Here is a 23936-nt window from a genome sequence, read left to right on the forward strand (position 1 = left end):
AAGGATGTTATGTTTCCACTACACAGAGAAAGGTTTATGTAACAGTTGTACCATCCTGCACAAGTAAGCCTGCAGCAGCAAGGGAACTCACAAAAAGAAAGTTTGGATAAATTTTTCCTCCATCATTTCCAAAAATAAAACTTTCTGGCTTGAGAGCTTTTATAGTTGCAGGTGCTCTATGTTGGACTAGAGAGAAGCATGGCGCTTGCAGAAACTGTTGACAGTTAGCAGCAACCCAAGCTGACTTGAGTTTTGCCTTCTGGGATTTCCATCATGTTCTTTTCCATTTCTGTAAAAACAAAAAAGTTATAAAATCCATTCACAAGAAATTATACCATCCAATACTAAGGATAACAAAAGCTGAATGTAGCCCCAGCCACTCCTATATGCTAGAACTCAGATATACAATGACATGAATATGGTTGCAGGTGTCTGAAACAGGCTTTATTGCTTGAAAAACTTCCTCAATCCTTCAGACTGTAAACAAGGAAAATACATACAAAAACCAAAACTTAACATACTGATGAGGTTTCCTGCCCCAATTTGGGCCATGTGTCCAGCAGTTTTCTCCAGTTCCTTTATCATGGACTGTTCAAAGGCCAAGGCAGCAACTCGGGAAAAGAACTCTTTGACATTTTCCCCTAGGAAACAGGACAGAAATTATGTGGTTTTACAACTGCACATCAACACACTATCAAGCATAACAAGCACATTTGTGAACAGATCATGCTCCATACGGGACAGAACAGGCCTTTCCAACAATCTGTCCTCCATTCTGATCACTGCAGAGATGATTTCTCATTTTCTTACTCTGGAACACTGTACCCTGTACTGTACCTTTATTTTTAGTCAGCCACAGAAAGAATTCAGTGTGTGGTATAATCTTTTTTTCATTGCTAATGTTGAGTAGCAATGCACATGTGTATTTATGTAACTACCTATGAATTAAACATGCTTAGACATTGCACAGCAGCTCAAGTACTCCTTTCTGTAAACATGACAGTGCAATCACACATACAAATACTCAAATACAATCAACCATTAATAAACCTGAAGTTTCCAATAGCAACAAAATGCAAGAACAACAAAAAAACCTGCATGGGAATGGGGGGATAAGGAACTTCAACTTCTCCCACCTTAACATAAACCTTTGTGGTTGCACTGTTTTTACATCCTTTGCAGTAACTTACCTGTTTTAGCTGAAACAGACCAATATTCTGCTTGCATCTCATTGGCAAAGCGGATGGCATCTAGCTCTGTCCTTTCACACACAGCATCTGACTGAGTAAATAATATGGAATAACTTTAACATAAGAAGTGTATATGGGCTGGTAATAACATAGAGGTACTGCTAACACCTATACTGTGATGCTTCCAGTTTTCACAGTGGCCTTTCTGGCCTTGCCTTAGAACTTGTGCAATCAGACATGATTGCAAGAATGAACATTCAAGTACTTAGTACTGCTTTTAAAATGGAAGTCTCCACTCACCTCCCACAGCATTGAAACAAACAACAGTTAACAAGTATGACTGTTGTATCTAACTGTATAGTGTGGTAGGGAGCTATAAAGACAACAGCCCAGTTACTAGTCTTTAAATTCTTGTCACCCCACCATTCTCAGCAGAAGACTTGCAGGACCAACTAATCACAATGGTTCTTTGGGTTTAATCTTGTCTCTGTCTCAGATCCTTTTTTCTACTCCATCTGTTTTTACTATGTTGTAACACAACTGCCTTCCCCCCTTTCTATTTTTGCTCTTTTTTTAATCTCTTCTTAAGACTAAAATTTCTTGCCTCTCCAATGGATTTTTCTTCCTTGCACTTACTTTTCAGGTATATTTCCCGTCATTTGTTCTCTGTGATCAACCGTATCAGTATGTTGCTATTTGCTTTCAATTTCTAGCCCATTTATGATGGATGATACAAGTCATCTTTGTTTGTACAGTTTTCTGTGCATTGTCTTACAATGGGGAACCTCTGCACAATTGAGAAGAATTCTAAAAATTTGGAAAGGATGATGTGACGTCAAGATGAGAAGTACAGTGAATCCAGTTGGGAAGATATTGGTTTCATACTGAAGTAATACCTAGAACCTACAATCCTTTGCTCTGCTCTTGTCTCCCTTTCAGTTGTTTCTAAAAACAGAAACTAGTTTACAGTAACAAATTCTAGCTTAGACAAGACTTGAGATCTGCGTCCTCAGAGGTCTGGCACATTTAGCTTTTACTGCAACTCAGAAAAAGCAGCATAAGCAACACAAAGTACCAGAAAAAACTGACAGACATGCAGTTTTCTGGGACTTATTTTCAGTGAAGGGTAAGAAACAAACTGCATAAGTGATACTGTGGCAGCTGGCGGGGGGGGGAAATTAAAAAAAAAATAAAATAATCAACTAAACAGCAGAAGCAGCAAGTTTGTTTTGAAATCCTTAAGAATTAAGTATTGATAGCTAGAGAAAGACAAACACAAGACTCAGAATGGTATACGGTGAGTGCATTATATCCTGTTCTTCTGAAAAAGATGTCACATTCAATTAAGTAAGAATTCTTCCCTGTTCCTGCATAATGAACACACTGTCCTAAAAAAAACTAACAAACAAAACCTTCAAGATCATTAGGTACTCCATTCTTTTGTGCACCCAACTTTTCTTTGCCTTTTCAGATGTCTGCAGGTGCCTGAAAAATGTCATGCAAGGAATAGAAATAGGGATATTATACTAACTACCCATTTTTTCAGAAGTGTCTTCTTAACTTGGAACCAAGTCTGCCATTCTATTCACCTGTGATCTTCTTTCCTTCTGTTTAGGTTTTTCCCTCAAGACCTTTATCTCAACAACATTGAGTACAACTTGGAAGGGAAATTACTTGAGGAACTAGAGGAAATCCGATTTCCTTATCTGCATTCAATTTACTTACCACCAAATCTTTTTTTGTTCCAACTAGAAAGATGAAGCTGGAATCTGGCTCATTCTCCCTCAATGCATCTTCTAGCCACTGTCTGAAATACAAAAAAGAAATGAAAATCAGGCAGAGGGACTGAGGAATATAGGAGAAAGTGACAGATAACAGGATCACAAGAAAAGTGAGAGGATGAATTTACGTGAGAGTATCAAAAAACTTATTTTCTAGACAGAAAGAGACCAGGAGCTATTCCAACTGCTTTAAATACGTCTTCCACTAAGGAAAAGTTCAAACATGACCACTGTAGAGTGCAAAATCAACAATGATTTTAGCAACAAGAGAGAGTATTTATCAGTATAAGGGAGGGGACAAAGTTTTGATTGAGATAAGGAATAAGAAAACAAGAAGCAGAGGAAAAGATATGAACAACATAGCAGATCAGATGCAAATGGGAATAAAGAAGAGTGAAATAATCTATTCAGCATTATGAAACAGCTCCTTATGAAGGCTGCATGATTCTTGTCTCATAAGCTTTTATATTTTTGTTACTCCAGCAATCAAGTTCCTCCTGAGTCATCCAACACAAGTCAAGGATGGAAGGGAGTGTGTGCATATGTGGGAAATCAGGTTCACAGGCTTCAATTATTTTCAGCCAAGCAGAGATGCTAATATATATATTATTTTACAAAGTCCTATGTAAATGAGCTAAGTACCACAGCAGCAGTCTAAGGAAATAGTCTAATACAGATTCAAATAAGACCAGGTACAGGTTGTAAAGAAACATGTACCTTCATTACGGTCACAACAGTATGTTAGAAATATATACACTCTGAGCTGGCGATAACAACGTGGATCATAGATCCATGTAGGGTTTTGCAGCCTGCACTAAAAGCAAAATAAGTTTACACATAACAATTAGCATGCTGATGTAACCAAACCATTACAAGTATCTGAACCAGCAAGTTTAGCTATATTTACATATACTTTCAGTTTTTAATTCTCTCTCCTCTTTTTGACAGCCTGTTTCCCAACAGAATCACTACAGAAACTAGAGAAAGAAAATAATTTCAGGCTAGCAGTGCACCTAGAAAATGAAAGGCTTTTGAGACATTACGCATGAGATGCATGTCATCAATTCCACCATTTACATCAGATGCCAGCCTGTTATTCTGTTTATAGCAAACGGAGAAAAAAGGATGCACTTCATGTCTTCCTGCATGTCTAGTTTTGGAAGGATCAAGCTCTTACTGAAGTGCCGCCTTCTCTCCACTGACTATAAAGGAAGTCAAGCGTAAGTGTTCAAATTTATGCCCTGCATTTTCTTCATAAAAATCCCACCCTATGTAATCCAAACAAGTGACTGTCATTCTTCATTTCTTAGCTCAATAGAAAATACACTCACAATCCAGCAAGTTCTCAGCAACTACAGGCTATCCAAGACAATTAAACCTGCTGTAAAAGCTTTAAAGGCTAAGCCAAAATACAGAAACTTACTTGGTGTGATCCAAAGTCTGGATATCGGCCAGATCAAACACTGTTATTATAACTGCAATAAAAGACAAGAACAGAAAAAAAGTAATAAGTTAGAAAGTGTATCAGAAGTCTCTCCAACTCATCTTGTTAAATGGAGAGTATGTTTACATATAGAGTACAAGAGCAGATTTAACACAGAGGAGATGGAAGACCATCCATTTGCTCATTCCTCTTCCTTCTCTAGCACCCAGTAAGAATTCCTCAGCCTTCAACTTATTTAGTCTTTAACTGTAGTCTGCAGTTTATAGTGCTATTACTCCTTCTATTTTGGGACCACTTTAATTCCTGCAGAAACTGCCTCTTACCAAAGGAAATGCTAGAAGTATCCACTTCTAACTTCAGCAATAATCTTACCCAAACCCAAATTCTTTTCCCCCTACACACAAGTGCCAATTTTTATCCCTGCATCATCAGAACATTCAGAGCTTGCAGGTGTGTCATGGTTTAGGCCCAGCCGGCAACTAAGCACCAGGTGGCTGCTCACTCACTCCTCCCCCACCCCTGGTGGGATAGGGAAGAGAATTGCAAGAAAAATGTAAAAACTCATGGGTTGAGATAAAGACAGTTTAATAGGACAACACAAAGAGAGAAGCAATAATAGTAACAATAATACTAATAAAAGAGTATATGAAGCGAGTGACGCACACCCAGTGCCCAGCCCATTCCCAAGCCGCACTCACTCCTCCCCCTGGCCAGCTCGCTCAGTTTATATACTGAACATGATGTCATATGGTATTGAATATGTCCTTGGCTAGCTCAGGTCAGCTATCCTGGCTGTGTCCCCTCCCAGCTTCTTGTGAAAATTAACTCTACCCCAGCCGAACCCGGGACAAGATGTGAGAATATATCAATTCATGATCTTTTTAGTCCCTACTTCTCTCCAATAATGGACAATCCGTTCTACCACACTGTGTCTACAGGTACCTTTCCAAGGAGCACGTATGCATATATGTTTCTGTATAAAGTATAACCTCCTGTCACAGCCAGGATCAAACTAATGTTGTTCTCACCCTCTGCTCCTCGGTAGTAAGCAGATGCAATGCACTTGAACTTTTCCTGACCTGCTGTGTCCCATCTGTGCAATGGGGGAAAAAAGAAATTCAGGTTAATGAAACCCAATGTAACCTGAGTAAGCATGCTAATGAAGCAGCAGACTGGTACAAGTTGGAGAAGAATGTGATACCAGAGAAGTGTTACCATCTGGAACATATTATTCATTAACTACTGATAGAAATACAGTAAAGCTGTATTATTTAATGAAGATATTTGAACTCTGTTTGTTTGGGGTTTTTTGGGTTTGTTTTTTTTTTAAATACTGGTCATTTTGGAGACACAATTCAAATATTCATATTCTGCATGGTAATACACTTAAATTATTTTTTCCTCACCTATGTCAGTTGCATGTATTTCTAGAGCAAGCTAATTTTGAGAACTTTCTGTGCTAATACTAGCTAAATCATGTATTAGCCCATTAGCAACTGCTACATATAATAACTGTCCATACACTACAAATTAGAGACCTACAGCTCAGTCCATCAGGTACTAATGACAGCATTAAAGAAAAATCAAGTGTTTCTTATTAAGAGCATGATATGCAGTAGTCTCAGCTACTGCTAGCACTACAGACGTTTGGGGTTTTGTTATGGCCTAGTACTGCCAGTCACAGATACTTGCAAATTTATCTTGTATGGAAATCCCTTAGCAAGAGGGGGCACTAGTGCTTATCATATGGAAATGTTCTACCTAGCCACTGAAGATTCTGTGGATAATACAACCTGACATTTAGTAGCTCATGAACCTTATTGCTTCAGCTGGCAAAACACTGATAAATCAGTTTAGACTTTTAGAGGGACTCAAGTTCCAAAAGGATAGTGCCTAGCAGAATTTTCAAAAACACAATGGCACTGAAATCAGTGGGAAATGGATTTCTAAGTATTTTTCAATAAATCCCATTAGCCATCTATTTACATCAATGATAGTTCAGAAAAAAAGGTGTTCCTAAGTGAGAAAGTTTTTAAGATTCATGCACTAAAAATACATGCAAAGCATCTTGTTTCTGCTCTAGGTCACGCTACAGCATAGATGATTCAATAACGCCCTCTACAGAACAATATTGCTATCCACTCGAAATACCAAAGGACATCCTTCAGCAGAACCAAAGCAGGTGAGAGAAGGCCAGGATTCCCACTAGTCTGATAAACAAAGCTGAAAATCAAAGATTTTAGGTTCAAACTCTAATAAAAACACTCCAGTCTTTCTACAATTTGGGGAGATTCAATTAGTCCCTAATTAAGAGATGCTGAAATCCCTGGACACATTACTATTAATTTCAATGGCTGCAGCAATAAAACTCCCAGTAAAGCCAAGTTCAGTGCTCATTGTGTCTACTAAACTCAAATGACAGAATGGTGTAACAGTATAACCGTACAAAGTCTGTGGGAAAAGCTTCCACTTCTCTTTCAAGAAACTTAAGTAAAAAAGGCAGAAACAGTGCAAGACCTCCAAGATGAATTGTCATTGACAAACTTATAACGTTTTTTAGGAATAACAAATTAAAAAGAGTAAAATTTTTACTAAAACTGCAAGTCCAGGCACAGAATCTGTTTTTCAGATCACACTATTCTTTGTGCAACTTTATTATTTCTTAAAAATCTTTATTGCACTGGAGCCTGCAGCAATTCAAGCTCTGCTGAGAATGTACTCTGTGCAATACTTAACCATGCTGTTTCAACTTACATCTGGAGATTATATGGTATTCCAATTATTTCAAAACGTTCAATTTCAAAATCCACTCCAATGGTCGCCTTGTAGTCTCGGTCAAAATTATCTTTACAAAATCTGCAATAAGAAAAAAAAATAGAAACATCCAGCTACAAATAACTGCAAAACACTATCTGGGGTAAATTATGAAGAAAAGAATTAACTAACTGTGGAGTGGCTATATATTGCAGAAGCATATATAAAAACACCAAGAAACTGATTTTAAAACAGGAGATACTGGATAACAAACTAGAAAGCATATACAACTAGTAAGCTCTCAGGATGAGATGAAAATCAGAACAAAATATCTTCAGACTGTCAAGGAAGATGTAGTACCTTATAGTTTTAGTTACAAGGGAATATATTATATAAAGAATATATTTATATTTTATAGAGATATATATAATTATATACGCTTAATAAATGAGCCAAATGATTAATTAATTAGATAAAAAACTTACCATATCTACTTAAGAACGTGGAAGAAATAATACAACACAAACATAGACAGAAAGTTGTCATGGTGACCATAAGCTACAGAAATTCAGTGATCTGTTCACTGGACTTAGATACAAAAAGCATAAAAGCTGTTTCTAACATCCAGTAAAGAATGAAATAACTATTCTTTAAGGCATTCTGCATTTTATCTGTCTTATTTTATAAGCTACAGAAAAACTTGAGCTTCCTCTACAGTCTTGCAGCTGTAGAAATGAGTACAGGTACCCACACAAGGATGACTTAAAAATGCTTCAGTGAACAATCCTGCAAGTAAAGAGAAAACATGAAACCAAGACTAGACACTGGAAAGATTTTTTTTTTTTTTTATTGTACCTTCTGATTGTTCAGCCTTTAGGCTGGATTTCTTAAGGAAACACTGTATCATATTTGACTGTTGGAATGTTTTGACTGTAGACTGTTTTGTCTTTTATTTAATAACAAAACCATGGTGCAAAACAGAACCATGAATTACTACACTGAATGGACAGGAATGGAAACATTATAACATTTATTTGAGAAATAGCAGAATCAAACCATCTGCTGAGATACACTGTACCTGTTGATAAGGCTGGTTTTCCCAACATACAGGTCTCCTACCACAACCACTTTGGATATTTTCAGCCTGTTGTAAATACGTGAAAACATTACATGTTTTTAGTAGCAATTTCAACATTCTCTCTCTAAAAATTCTGATTTAGATCCTTAAATTTGCAAGCGATCAGCACATGTACCTGTGACTCCAGTTTACCTAAATGCCACTGTGCTGCAGGATCAGAGTCTTAAATTGTAAGAAAGAACAAGGTCAAAAAAACCAAACCGCTCTGGAGCAGAAACAGTCCATTTCTTACTCTGCGTATTTTTTTTTTTTCTTAAATATAATCCAGTGGGACATAAATTGTATTCTGTTAAAGTTGCTTTGACTACAAGTATATACATTTGGCAGGTTGCACTAAGACCATAGAGTATCTGCATCCTTTTCATTAAAATTAAACACAAGTTTCTCATTGACTTTAATAGTACAAATCAAGTCCTAAGTGCAGAAATAAGAAATTGCTAATATAGAAAATAACCCACTGCAGAATTTGTCTCTGGGAAAAAAAAAGCCCACATGGTTAGAGCCAATACATTTTCTGACTACGTGGAATAATATTAATCTGAAGCTGGCTTCATACAAATAATCCTCTTTGCTCTGGGTCCTCCCACAGAATACAGCAGATGGGCTTTAGGTGACTCAGCCTGCATTCTTAACATTTAAATGTAGTGTATCTTTTAGGAGATATAGGTGGATAAATGAATGTAAGTGTATTTGTTGACCTAAACTTGGATTGACATCTCCTGTGTACATGCTACAAAAATGGCTTAAGAGGTTTAATGTTCTTTTATATCAAGGAGTGGATTTTTAAACAAAGGAATTAATCTTCTGTTGCATACTATTTCCAGTTATATCAGGCTTCCATGTGATGCTGATTCCAAGTTATCCAAATAGTCCAAATCTTGACTGGTAAGCTGCATGACTAATATTTCCAAAAAAAAGGCGGCAATTTGTGTGCCTGTCAACACTAAATGAGTGGCCACAGGCCCCTAAGCTGCTGACATGTCTCTGCCTGATTAACTATTACTGATAAAATAATGAATAAAATCAACAACCTTAAGGAAAAAGCAAAAGAGTAAGTGATGGTTTAGAGGTGTGTGTTCCATTAATTCATAATGGGGAAAAAAACTCCCTAGATTAGACAATTTAACACATTGATGGAATATCAAGAGAGTCTTAAATATAGCCATTAGCTATTGAATTTCTCAGACTACCTTTCCAAATGACAAAGAAATATTCCATTACTTGGGATAATGGAAAAGGAAGATAAAGGTTATTCCTGTCCAGCTTTAAAATTACTGTACAAAACACACAGTTGTCTGTCCCTCCTGCCCCCTCCCCACCAAAAAATGACCTATTAATAATCATATTTAGAGAGCAGTGACAGGAAAGTGGTTTAATTATATTCACAAAGCCAAAATATAAAGCTTTATAGCTATACTCTGTAACCAGAATAAATGAACTGGAGAGTTGGTTTACCCTGGAAATAAAAAAACCAAATAGATCTTGGTTGTGGTGAGGGAAAAAAAAATGCCTCAATTCACTAAAGCATGTTTTGCTAGCGAAATTGTCTGGACACTTGTAACAAATTTACATGAAACTAAGTGACTGTGCTTTTAAAAAGCAATAAACTCATTGATGCCCCTCAGAGAGATGTATTTTGGCTTCAATTTTTTTAGCAAGACTCCCTAGTGAAATGAATAAAAAGTTACATTTAAAGATGGGTATCATGATAAGTCTCATGGTAATCAACAACTCTAGATTTGAAAGAATAGTGGGCTAATTATCAGTATTCATAAAAGCTCCACTTTATGAAAGATCCTTCACACTGGAATGCAGAAGCATTTAATCACTAAAACATACAGCTATTTATTTTAAATGAATAGTGATGATTTCTAACACAGTTTAGCTTTCTTGCCTTGCTTCAGGAATTAGATCAGTACTAGTAACAGTTCTGGGAGAGAGATGATGTGAAAAAAAAACCAACTTAAAGAGTATTACTAGGGCATAAAAAAGTTTATTTGGATTTTTCAATGCTATATATTTACCAGAATTTTGCTCCAGTTTTAAGGAAACATTTAAGAGAATTTCTCAGCATGTATACTTCTAAAAGACTAAAGCTAGATTTTTACGTGTTTCAAGCAACTTAGAAATGCTGTATGTTTATATCCCCCACCAAAGCCTTTATTAACTGCTCATTTGGAACACCAACAGAGAATACAGCAAGGCTAGATCTGCCCTATTCCTGCTCTAGAATTTGGTTGCCATACTGACTTACATATGCAAACTTCAACACTAACTTTAAACAGTCAATTAGTCTTTTGAACAGAGTTTAGTTCAAAGTTGCTAAACAACTATTTGTTGCTAAACAACTCTGCTATTTTTTCAACGCTACTTATGGCAGCAGAAAAGGTATCTTCGACAATTATGGGAAGAAGAGGCACTTTATTCATTTACTGTCAAATAGGTCAGAGAACTGCCACATGCACAGGTTTAGCTGCCTTGAAACATACTGGAGTGAGGAAGATGAGGAATGAGGGAGGAAAAGCCTATGAGGGAAGCAGGCTATAAAGAGCTTAAAATACTTTCTTCATTGCATACTTGGTTTATTACAAACTTACCCAACTGTTCCAGTGCTCTGCTGACAAGCAGCCCTGACCTGTGCATGGAAGTGCTCTTTGAACTGCAGACAGGCCTCAGGTGTGTACCACTGAAAAAAGGAGAGAACAGCTACTGGGATAAACTGTGATGTCTACTTTACAAGAAGTCAAATCAGCAAGGAAAAAATAGGTAAGGAGATTAATTCAAAGAGTTTGACAAGCACAGGGATACCCTGGCATAAGAAAAGGGATAGCTTAGGTTAGAAGGCAGTAAGGCTTCCCCACAGTTATGTTTGTAAAAACTCCTTTGGACAGTGCCATCATTTGACCACCTTTCTGAGTGTCAGCATCTGAGCACTAGCTAAACTTCCACAGTCAAATACGTTTGCTCATCATTCTATACAATAGCAAGTACCTTAAATTATCCCAGTAATCTAAGACGCACAAGACAAACACAGATGGGAGCATACCACCAGCAAGTCATTATTACTACGAAGTCTTTTAGATCTCTTATATGCTTAAAGCACCATTTTTATTACTAGTTTTTAATCACGCATTAGTTAAAAATGAGACAAACTTATTTTATCTTGTATTTGCTTAAAATAACTGTGGTAGTTTTCATAAAATTAAAAGCAAAATATGTGGCCGAGATCAAGCATGGAAAACAATGCTAAATCCCCTAAAAGGAACTTTTGAACAACTGAAAAAACTAGAATGGTAATTTCTTGTCCTTCCCTGTCCTTAATTCTTCTATTATATTTCAAGTACAAAACTCTTTGGGAACATCAATGCTCTTTTCTGTCTGTGTTTCTACAGTGCCTACTACATCTGATCTACTGTATGACTAAGGCTCCTATACAGACAGAAAATTAAAATTGCCCCAAATTCTTCAACTAAAACCTCCACATAGATCTAATTAGACTTTTTGCATATTTAATATCAGCTATGGTTCTTATTTCCCCTCGGTGTAGGAACTGTTTAAGCATGTAATTATTAATGTTTGGCTGAAATTATAAGATAACACTTTTGTGGCAAGAGTCACTTTCTGTAAAGGTTAAAAGAAATGAGGATTATTATTAAAGATATCAGCATTGAATGGGAATATGAAGTCACATTCGTCTTTGAAAGAAATCCTTAAACAATTTGTAATTTTAGCAGAAGACATCAACTGTACAGTAAATTAAAATACTATTAGCACAAGGGAAAGATAGCTTAATGGGACAGGCGCTATATACTGTGACTAGAGGGATAAAGAATGCTTACCTTGGGAAACCGGGAGATTATTCTGTCCCTACTCACCGGGGGAATCAAATGCATTAGGTTGGACTTCATCCTTCAAATTCAACTAAATTCTACCAGACAGGATATATAGAAAGAGAAACATAGTATTCAGGAATTGCCTCAATAGAGGGAAAACATGATTAGAAAAAATTAACAGTTCATTGTCTTTTTTTCCCTTTCGGTACAACTGGCAGTTCTTTCACCTTATTTGCATTAAAGAAAAAACTGTTTTTTACGTAAAAGGGACCACTTCAGTGCACATAGCTGTAGTAGCAAACAGTGGCTTTCTGAAACTACAAGACAACAACTCTAATTCCATGGGAGGGCAGAGAATTGTTCACTTAATTCAACATAAGTGCTTGCAGTTTAGCCCTCAAAAGATTTTGCAGAATTTAATTTAAAAATCTCGCTCATCATTGTTTGAAATGCCTCTGCACTATGCACATTAATAAATGTTAGGGGATACCAGATTTCATCTGGTCAGAAGAAGAAAGGAGGAAAGGTGAGGCTGCCACATTTCCTAGCACAACATCAAACTTTAATCCAAGATCAACTCAGAAAGAACGAAATCAGTAGATAGTTTGACTTGGAAAAAGAATAATGTTCACATGAAAATCACAAATGCATTTAGATAACCCACTAGAGACATATCAATTTGGTTATGCAATGAAACCTCGTGGGTTGTTGGGGGAGGGGACCCTTAATAGGGTACTGATTTCTTACTGGCATTCAAAAGAATGTTTCTAATAAGAACATTCATCATGTAGCAAAGCGTAAGGAAGGACTCACCGTGCAGCAGCTGATGCAGCAAGATCCCAGCTACATAAACAGCTCAGTCTGCTGCTGCGTGGCCATAGCAACAGGCTTGCAACAGTTCCCTTCCTCCCCTTCTCTTACAGATTGGAAAGGCGGAGTTGGAGTAATTTAACTATACATAGGGCCCTAGTTTTAAAAGAACAAACTGGGTTTAGTGGCCATACAGATTCCTTTGCTCAGAGACTGCTCCTTAATAAACCCAATGGTCCCCTAATCCTGTATAAGAAAATAGTTCCATTTTCTTCAAAGATAGTTGTATATACGGATACAAAGAGCAGGATTAACCCAGCGGACAAGGAACTAATGGAATGGGGAACAGTTGCAGTGCTAATATTAAAGCATAGTAGCAAATATAAAGAAACTCCCAGGGGATTTTTTCAGAATTTCAACTTGATTTCATCTCAGCTTCAGAGTCAGGATGTGTATGCCACTAATGAGACATTCTGAATTATATAAATGTCTTTCTAGTCATTAGTAATCTTGCTTTTTAATGTACCAAACACTAAAGACAAGGAATAAGAAATCACACATCTCTTTTGTATTGCCTAAGTATTGTTAATCAACTCATTAGTTTAGATGGCATTTAGTATGCAAGACCATAATTTAGGATGCGAAAAGATTTTGCTATTTATTTCATTAGGATTTAAATTTCCAAATTTCAGGACAAAAGAAAGCTCTCACATTCTAATAGTCATATTTTGATAATGCTGGAACAGGCTTGGACCTCATAACATTCAGGAGACAAGCCTCTCCCATTCCTGCTGCAGACTAAAAATGTTAAAGGGCAAATCAATGTGGACAAGTAATTTTAAGCAACAAGTAAGTATGTAACAAAAAAACTACACTTGTGTTTTACAAACCCACACTAAGAATAATGCTCAACAAAATTGCTAGTCCACTACTTAGAATTAATGCTTTATTCTCTTTTGTGATGAATTGCTTTTAAATCACTTCAGGCACTCATGTGATCTCAACCATACTGAAACACCCACTTCCCCTCAAAGAATCCAGATTTGCAGCTGACGGGTTATTCACCAAAGAAGGTGACTTTACAGTATTTATTTATTACCATATGCATACTTCAACTTATCATGCTACTTGTGAGCTTATAAAACTAGAGAGATCTAGGACCCTTTTTATAGTGTGCTCCTGTCCTTTTGACAAGTTTGAATGATTTTACGGCAATGATAATGTCTTAAAATAATAGTTCTGAAAACAAAAACTCTGCCAGTTGGTAAGAGTTTCAAACACTAACTTGCTTTCTCCCTATTCTCCTAGTTCTAGTTCAACACATCCTAAGCATGTAAAAATCTGTCATGTGTACATAGGCTGACTCACTGCTCATCTCCTAGAGCTCTTTCACAAACTAACCTACAAAAAAAAAAATCAGTTCAACAATCTCAGTGAATTCAAAGTACAGGAGGGACCAAGGCCACCAAAAAGAAACATTTGAAAATTGAGAGGCCATCTTCACTTACATTTAGTATATTTAATCTAAATCTCATACACACAAAAACATATCCCAATTTACCGAGTCAACAAATCGGCCACACCATTACAGGAAAAAAAAAAATCAATGATTTAAGAAATACAAAGCTGCTAAAAATACTAAGAATGATCAGTACTGAGATCCAGATTTTCTCTTCTTACAGACTTGAAGGGGATTCAGACACCAGGGAGGGCTGGGAATATAGTGTCTCCATGGCATCACAGCCCTCCTTTTATCAACATCGCAGGAACAGTAGCACCAGCAGATTCTGTGGATAGACAAAGGATTTGAGGAAGGCATTCAGAAGCTGTACGTAAAATAAGTTAACGTCATGACCATTAACCAAAATCAGTATTCCAAGCTATGGTGAAGGACAAGACAGAACAACTCACGCCAAAAGGATGAGAACAGAGTTAACATTGAAGGACAAGAGAAGTCCCTGATCTTCTCCTGCCCCTTCCACACTAAGAAAAGTTCATGTTCTTCCTCTTGAAATAGGGTGAAACTTTACAAATATGTAGTTAGTGGAAGTCTAATCTAATTCAGGAAAATAACATCTACGTTAAATAGTCTGCTCTAAAATGTTGCAGAAAAATTAATCCTTTCTGGAAAATACTTTTTGAAGTAGTAATTTTTCTTTTATGGATTTTGAAGATCAACAAACCAGAAACTATTCCTGTGTTGTACTTTAATCCGGCTGATCTGAATGACTTTGGTTTTGTAAAATCCAGTTTAAGAACTTTGATTATTATAATTGTTACTCAAACATAATGAAAAACATCAGCAACTTCTGTATTTGCACTGAGAGCTAACCTTTTATAGCATAAGCTGTTCAGAGTTTTTTTCCTGATGTCAGATCCCATCTGATAATCCAGAGCACCCTTAAGTTGTGCTGGCAACGTTGCAACGATACATTCTCCCTGCGTACCATCCTCTGAGTAACACTATACTTTTTAGCAGAATCGTACTGAAAAAGATGGCCAAGTCTTGAATACAGTTACGTGAAACTACGTAATGATAATGGAACCCCCTGCTACACATTCTAGCTGTTTATAGTGACATACTGGAGAAGACTAGGAAAGAAAACCTAGTCCAAAACTACTGAGCTCCCTTCAAGCCTTGTACCTCAAGGCACTCACCTGCTATACCTCTGCCATTAACTCGACCACCATTTTGTTCAATATGATTATTTTTTTTCAATTTTGTTCGACTGAAATTACTTTAAAAACAGGGGGTGAGAAGAGACCCTCCCTCCACGCTTCAGCAGAGGAGCGAGGTAAAACGGCCTCCACACTGCAACGCCAAGGCGGCGTTTCCCCCATCTCCTCACACGCTCCCCTCCCTGAGGGGCTGCGCCTCAGCCCAGCCGCCCGCGGCGCCCCACCGCCGCGCGCCGACTCCCGCGCGAAGAAGGGGCCCCGGCTTCCAATTCGCCAACTACGCCGTTGACGTTACTCCCTCGCAGCAGCCACCGTCAAACGCGGTACTTACGCTGTTGACGCAGGGCCCGACTCGGGGTGCTTGGCTGCGTAGTTTTTATTCACGGAGCGAGGCGTAGGCCAAGAGCTGGTTGCTGTGGCAACTAGAGCGCGCGGGCGCGAAAGGCGGTGGCGCAGCTGGCAGGAGCTGTGGAGCGGGAACTGGGGACGGGCTGAGGCGGCGACATGTTGGTGGGACAGGGCGCCTGTGATTATGTAGTATGTTTCTTTTGTTTTGAAGAGAGAACTGCAGTTGTTTAAACTTTGGAGCTGGTTTTTTTTTTTTTTTTTTGTGAGCAGTTTTCAATATTGGAGGTTGTATGCTTCTGTCAGCTGAGCCATTTTCCTTACTGAGGGAAGGGCGAAGTCAGCCATCACAGATTCTTTCAAACGTTAACGAATTCTGAGGGCGGGTTTAAACTAGACCCCTTTTAAAAGAATACGTCTTTGAAAAATGGCGTTTTGTTTGCTTTTGCTTTAGTATTATTTTGAGACCCTTTGGTTTGGGACATTGGACTACTTCACTTTAACCCTTTGAAAAACGTTCCCTCCCTCACCTTGCAATTTTAAGCTTTCTCTTTCTCTCTCTCTCTCTTTTTTACAGTGTTCAATAGAGAATTAAACCAGATAAGACAATTCAGCTGATGAACAGACATTAATGCTGATGACCGTGAACCATTCCAGCCTGCTCTTTCATAGCTTCCTAACAATGAATGTGTGCTAAAATAGCTCTTCTGGGACACAGAGCACCATTTAAAGTCAGTAGTTGTCTTTTTGGTACGTCATCTGTCCAGTCACCAGGTAGAGTAATTTTGGAGTATTTTTAGGGATAGGGAGAATCCTTCCCAGGAAAATTTGGGATGGCACATGCTCGTATCTCAGCCAACCTTCCCCCTGATATAGATCCCACAAAAGCTCCCATTGCATTTGGAAAGAGGGCCCTTCCTAAACTGAATGAGGAGTTACGTTCTCCTGAGCTGCTGACTCAGCAGCGGGCACTGATGGCGCTCTGCGATCTGGTCCATGACCCAGAAAATGTCTACCAGGCAATAGGAGTAGGTAAGTGATCTGTTGTCATAGGCTTTGACACAGTGTGTGTGTGGGGGGCGGGGGGGGAATCACTTTTGTGCTCTACTTTTTTTCCCTGCAATATCTTTGATGACACAAAATGACCATGAAAATTTTTCTGTTTTAATGTCTACTTATTTTACCTTAAAAAGGTAAAGAATATTGTAATGCCATATACATGACAGTTATTTTAAGAGTATCCTCACTTCAGGATTTATCAATGGCTCACTGTAGGTTTTGTCAACCCTAAATACAAAAGTAATGCAGAATCTTTCTTTTCTTTTGTTTATTCTGAATTTTAGCTAATTCCTAACATAGGCTAATAAAAAAAAAAGCTTAATTAGTCCAAAGTTAGAAACACACACCCCACCACCACCTTCCACTTAGTTAAATTTCATTTGCCTGGAATCTTTTCTAATCCTGTTATCCATGCACCTTTCAGAAAAAAAAAAAAAAAGCAGTGAATTTATTAATTTCTAATATCATAAAACTACTAAATATATTTTATTTAGAAAGCAGAAAAGAAAAAGCTTTTAGTTATCTTAGAGCAGGGAAAAAAAGCAAAATCCTTTTTTTTTTCCCTTCATTAGACATTTTCTACCACATATGACATGGGACAGTGGTACCTTCCTGGATTTTTCATGCTTGAGGTGCTCAAAATACCCATATCTCAGATCCCATAATAACAGGCAAAAAACCTCTGATGAACCTTTTAATTAATAATTAATAAAATAATATTTAAATAAGGTTTACAAGTTCATTTGCAAAATCTGTGAAGTCATCTTTTGCCATTCATTCCTTCAGCAGTGGATAGCATTGCACATCCAGATATAACTTTACTGGAGACAGAAAACATCAGAGCTTTTTATGCAGAACTCCTTCTCAGAAGTATCTTAGTGATTGTAGAATGAGTCTATAACAAAACTCCCCTGGAATTTCATAAGAAATTAAGATACAAGACAATATAACCAAATTTATCACACTCATTAGGATTATATCTGGCTACCACTATTTTCAAAAGCTTTTATCCCAGCACTGGGAAGAATCCTAAGTTTGGATTTTGGAAAAAAACCCCACAAGCTTATTTTCACAATTTCTAGCAGTCCGTTGTGTGTCTACATAGCTCATTATGTAACACTGAAGAAGTCCTCTGGTTTGCTTTTTTCTCCATTTACTTCATATTTTTTTCCTCATAAAAGGTACCAATAATCATGTTCAAAATTTGTTAAGTTATTGTTTGATTAACATTAACTGCTGAAGCAATGCGAGATTGTTGTTTGGGGGTTTTTCTTGGTCAGTGCTATGTTTGTATACACATAATCATTAATGGTTCACCAAATTTATTTCTATGTGTGAAAAACAATGCTGTGTGTTTTTACATAGTCCATGCTACTCCTAAAGAAAGTTTAAAAAAATGTAGGCGTCAATCCTGCAAACACATGCTTTTCTAAAAACATCAATAACTCCACTGACTTGAGTTATTTTTAGAGTTATATCACTTCATAAATATTTGCAAGATTAGGATTTAACTTGATACAGAAGTCAGCAGCTTGTTTGTAGCATGGCATTTTTGGCAGTAGGCCTTGAAACTTGAAAGTTTCTTCCCTACTTGAGATAAGACAATGAGAGTTTCACTGTCAGGACAAGATGAAAATTCTGATTGTTTGTACTTCAAATTGTGAAATAAAAATGAGTATTGCTATTTCAAATTAATGCTGAAGGTAAGAAACGTTAAAATTAACTGTTGTGTCTCATAGGATTCTTGGATAACCTGAAGACTTTGCTGCTACATCATGACAGTACTGTCCGACAAAAAACAACAGAAGTCCTCTACATAATGGCTCTGCATAATGTTGGCAGGTAGGTGTAATTCCAGAGTTTACTGAATGGTGTGGGAAATGATAAAGATGTTTCAGTGAGAAATAAGAACAGAATTTCTAAATTTTGGCAAGATGATATATGCAATGTAAATAAGAGTATTTAGTTAAGGTTAGGCATCTCAGAAATATATATGAGTTTTATTATGCTTAGTTAAATCTGTCCTCCCATGTTGTGTAGGCAAGGGTTGATACAAAGTGGAATGATTTCTGCCCTCACTGAGCTCTTGGATGATCCAGTAGATATCTGTCGGAAGAACACACATCAGATTTTTGAAATGATGGCAAAATTACATGAAGGTAAGGATTTTTTCAATAGTTAAGTATTCAAATGGGCAAAGCAGATAGGTGAATTTACCTGATTCCTTATGTAAAATCTTCCAAATTTATTTTATTCTATTTTCCTTGAAAATAATATTTAAAAACAGTATCTTTTCTATTTTTGGTCATCTTAATTTTCTTTAGTTAGTTTTCCTATAATTTATTCTTTGGGTTCTAGCAGAAAATTTTAAAAGGTATGACTGTCATCTTTTTTATTGGTGGAGACAACTATGTTTTCTAGAGCTGTTTTTGCACTTCTAAAAATTTGCAAATTGTATAATAATAGTGAGAATACTTAACCAAAATACAGAAAATGCTTTACATAGATAACAAGTGAAATGCCCCATATTAACATAATACATCTGTGGATAGTCCTGTCTATGTATTGATGGGACTGATCCTGCTAGATCTGTTAATTTTCATAGGTCTTACGCAAGTTAAGACTACCTGCTCAAGATACAGGTTGCGCAGACTGCACGCTTGAATTTGTAGTTCATAATTTTGCATCAAAAATTCACTTTGTCCTCTTCTGTTCAAAATTATGGTCAGCTGTTCATCATGGTGCACTAATTTCAAAGCACACAGGGTTTGTGGTAAGTTTTTCTTGTGTTAGGACCTACCAATTTTGTGAAATTTGTTTTATGCCTTCCCTGTTCCTTGCAAGCACTGCTGTAGGAAGTGGCAAATGAGCAAGTAAGGGCACCATCTATTGTGCTGTGTATTCCACAGATTAGGTATTAACATGTTGTTGACCTTAGGCTCATAGGCACTGTTTCTTAAATGTATGCTTTGACATTGCTTTCAGGTGGTGAATTTAAAAAAAAAAACAAACCCAAACCAAAAAACCTGGGGGTGATGCAAGGAATAATGAAGAAGTTTGCCTTTTCTAATATTTTATTCAAATATTGTTTGCCCTTAGGTAATATTGTTAAATGGACTTGGTAATATGTGCAGTTAAAAATGTGATAAATTACACTTAACTTCAGATGTCAAATTGAGCTAGTCACCCTATGCTTCCAGCAGGAGAAAAGTAGTATCTAAAGGGGCAAAAAGTCTGACATACAATAGGTGCTTAGTTTAGGATGAGATGAGTTCTGCTCTGGCGATATCCATTTATGTCCAGTGAGGCAAACAGAAGCTGAGTTGATTACATTTGTCAGGCATCTAGCTTTTAAATGCTTCAGTCTAGATAGAGTAATCGAAGCTGAGAATTTGTCTTTGACTTCCCAGAATAGGTCGTTGTACCTTTTACATGATTTCTTTATATTTAATAAATATGTTTATAGTTTTCTGAAACTTTTATACACCAAGGGAATTTATGCTGATTTGTTACTTTTATTTCTAGATTCTTTGATTATAATTTCAATAATTTTCTAATCTGAACATTAGTCCTAAACTTTTCCAGGTGATGAAAATTATAATTTTAAAAATAAAATTTCATTAGATAGAAATTATCGATTAAAAAGCCATACTATTTAAATTCATGGGAAAGTATCTCATCTGAGGAATTCTTAAAAAAGAATGCTTAAAAAAGAATTAAATGAATGCTTAAAGCCTTGCTGAGTGAGTGTACATGAATTCAAAAATACAGATGTATTTTTACATGCATGCAACCCTTTTTGGAGTTCTAAATAATTTAATCCATATTAAGGATGTTAATATGGTGGGCTAAACAGCTTTGTGAACATCGCTATAGAAAACCAGAGTTTCTGTTAATTTAATTTCACTAGCCGTTTTACAGATTTTTCAAAGCTAATGGGACAGGAACTTGGCTTAAGTAAATTTTGACCTGTCTGCCTTAAAAGAATTCTGTCTCTTACCTGTGTAGACAGATAGATACCATCCTTTAAATATGTGGATCATAATAGATACTTATGGGAGAAGAAAACTTAACAGAAGTAAATAAAAGTTGCCAGATTTTTGTAGATCACTGTTAATCATTAACCATTCAGCCATACTGGCTAAGACCTTATTCTTAGCCCTTTTGAAACTGCCTAATTCAGTAATAAGCCTTGCTGTTCTATCCCTGCTGTACTGAACTTTATTATTAACTCTAACCTTCAGATGTGGCTAGATTTCTGATAGGCCAATGCAGGAAGTTACCAATTGTCTCCTTTTGCTGATGGCATTTTCAGGTGTGCATGATGCACAACTTAAGTTGACTGGAAAGGTTTCAGTTTAAACAGGGCAACTGCCTCAGGGTTTGGTGGCCGCTGTACATACCATTTTAGATACGAATTTGAGACTTATGGATATAAACTACAACTAATGTTACGTGTAAACACCTGCCTACTTTTAGGTTCTATCTCCCAAAACTCAGAGCATTAACTAAGTAGGTTGGAAGTTTAGTTACATAAGCAGAAGACATTCACTGGAGGATGAATAAAAGTTCCGGGGGGGGGGGGGGGGGGGGGGGGGCAATTTTTAAAAAAAAGCTATCCATGTGGCCCTGAGAGGAAATGAGGGCTTTTTTTCCAGTGTTTGCAGTTAGACACTTTCTAAAAAGCAGGGACTGAAAACAAGGGCTATATAGAAAGCGTTTTATTAGAAACATCATTTCTATTTAGAGACTTACTGTAGCAGTAAGCAACACTAGCTCTTGGTGGTGCCAAAACATAAAACATTACTTATTAAGAAATCCACATAAATCGAAATACTTTGCCCAAACCAGAGGATATATCGTGGTACACCATACTGCCACTCAGGTCTACTCCCATTGTTCCATCTTTTCCTTGCAGGCATTTGAATATGTCATCTTAGGTCAGGAGTCACTGATGGGAACTGTCACAACTGTAAAACCAATTTGGTGATAATCAGGAAATGTGAGATTATACTATACAAGAAGAAATCAAGACACCTTCTAGAGTGGAAGGATTATCCAACCCCAGCTGAGAACTCAGCAAAAGCTGAGAGCTAGCTGCAGCAGTATCTCTCCTCAAAACCTTGCCTTTGATTGAAGGCAAAGGATTCACAGTAGCTCTGTAGTGAGCAGGAGCCTCTGCCAGACAAAAACCAGCTTCCAAATCATGTTACAGTCCCAGCTTAGTGAAAGTTGCCTATATTTACAAGAAAGGCTACAATTCTCTGAGTGGTAGCTGCTTTTCAGTGAGGCTTCTCTTGAGCTAAGACTGATACCAGTTTCTTCATTTTACCTCTCTCACTTCAGGTCCTGGTGGCAGATAAGAACCAGGTTTTCCAAATCAAATTAACATCAAGACTTGTTTTGGGGAATGGTTCTGGAGTTTTGTCTCCAAAAAGCAGAAAAGAATAATTAGTATGAAAAGAAGGCATTTAAATAATTGTAAAATTAGTTATTTGGTAAATTCTGTGCATCAGTGCCTTCATTGCAATTTCCTTTTAAATGTAAGTAAGGAGAGTTACTTTATTAGAAACCTGATAATTGTCTTTTAAATAAATTTTTTCCTTTGATTAATTTTCAACATTTAGTGTAATCCTAATATATTTGCAGTGATCATGCTCTCTATTCCTGCAGGCCAACTTTTTCCCTACTTCTCCCCCCTCCCCCCCTTCTATTTGTAGAAAATTAAAAATGAGTGTAGAGGAACTGTTTACATCTGTGAAGCAAGCAGAATTTAATCTTTATCTTCTGATCATATATTCGAATCTCTCAGAGAGCATGATGTGTCTAGCAGTCTCTTTATAGCTTGCTTGAATCACACCTTTCTAGGTGAAATTCTCTTCCAAAGCTTAATTTCTTCAGCTATGAAATAATGCCAAATTTTGACCTTTTCCTCTGTCAATGTTTGTGCTATTAAAAGCCTCCAAGACTTGTTCAGGATAGAAGTCCTTCACTAGATTAAGTTAGTCTTGCACAGCTTTCTACAAACCAGATTTTTTTTTGGGGGGGGGGTGGGGGTGGGGGTGGGGGAAGAATAGAAAAAAACTGTGATCCTCAGCCTGTCAGGTGTGTACAGTCTATAAGATGAGTGGTGTAGAAGCTGAACTAGCATGTTGTCTGTGAAAGCATCTCTGAGTAATTACCCTTGGAAAAAGGTGTTTTTCCAAGCCATGTATTCTTTTTATTTAGATAAACATATATATGAAAATATACACGCCTGTATTTAAGGGTTGGAAGATAACTCCTTGAGCAGAATTGTGTTACTGTAGAACGGACTCATATACAGATGGCTACTTACAAGAAAAACAAAAAGGTTCTAAAACTGTTTTCTTTGTTATGAGACAATTTAGGGAATTATCAGGGAGAACAGTAGAAATTATCCAATAGGTAGTTAAGTCACAAGGCCTAACATAATTCATTTGACATATTACAGGTATAGAAATAGTCTCTGCCTGGTAATTCAGCCTTCTTCAGCTAGCCGAGAAACTGTCTGTCTTCCTCTCTGCATTCACTTCTACACTTCACATCCAGATAATGATATAGGGTGTAACTTGTAACAGCTGAAGGAAGTCAGCAACTAATACACCATTCCACAGATAGATTTCTGATGTTTTCTAGAGCTGAGGTAATTTACGGGGCCAATAAAGCACTGTGTTCCAGACTAAGCAAAAAGGAACATAAGCTGTACAAGCATTTGGCATTAAGTGTAGTTTTTGTTAAGTGGGAAGTGGTCAGTGACTCCAGTTAGCAATATGCGAGGCCACCTGGTCTTTCTCCAAACAGGAGTAATTTAGGAAAATGTGGTTATTTTAAGCAAATCCACTTGCAGACTATTTTTGTATACCAGTATCCTCCATGAACAGT

At 37.0% G+C, this 23936-nt stretch overlaps 2 protein-coding genes across 2 annotated transcripts in view; one reads left to right on the forward strand and one right to left on the reverse strand.

The window, feature by feature from the left end:
- Window positions 1-224: 224 nt before the first annotated feature.
- RAB36 (RAB36, member RAS oncogene family) lies at window positions 225-13003 on the reverse strand. Its single transcript, XM_075039635.1, has 11 exons — window positions 12954-13003; window positions 12147-12235; window positions 10905-10993; window positions 8248-8313; window positions 7170-7271; window positions 5444-5508; window positions 4395-4446; window positions 2916-2997; window positions 1191-1281; window positions 522-641; window positions 225-289 (listed from the first exon to the last, which is right to left on the reverse strand). Exons 2-11 carry the CDS (start codon window positions 12213-12215, stop codon window positions 225-227), a joined length of 801 nt encoding a protein of 266 aa, XP_074895736.1. The 5' UTR covers window positions 12216-12235; window positions 12954-13003.
- Window positions 13004-16807: 3804 nt separating this feature from the next.
- Window positions 16808-23936, forward strand: part of RSPH14 (radial spoke head 14 homolog) — a 103714-nt gene continuing 96585 nt past the window's right edge. Inside the window, exons 1-3 of the mRNA XM_075041673.1 lie at window positions 16808-17006; window positions 18773-18875; window positions 19074-19192. Of these exons, the coding sequence (XP_074897774.1) occupies window positions 16808-17006; window positions 18773-18875; window positions 19074-19192 (421 nt within the window). The remainder of the gene's footprint in view (window positions 17007-18772; window positions 18876-19073; window positions 19193-23936) is intronic.

Source organism: Buteo buteo, chromosome 11, assembly GCF_964188355.1.
Source record: "Buteo buteo chromosome 11, bButBut1.hap1.1, whole genome shotgun sequence".
Classification (NCBI taxonomy): domain Eukaryota; kingdom Metazoa; phylum Chordata; class Aves; order Accipitriformes; family Accipitridae; genus Buteo; species Buteo buteo.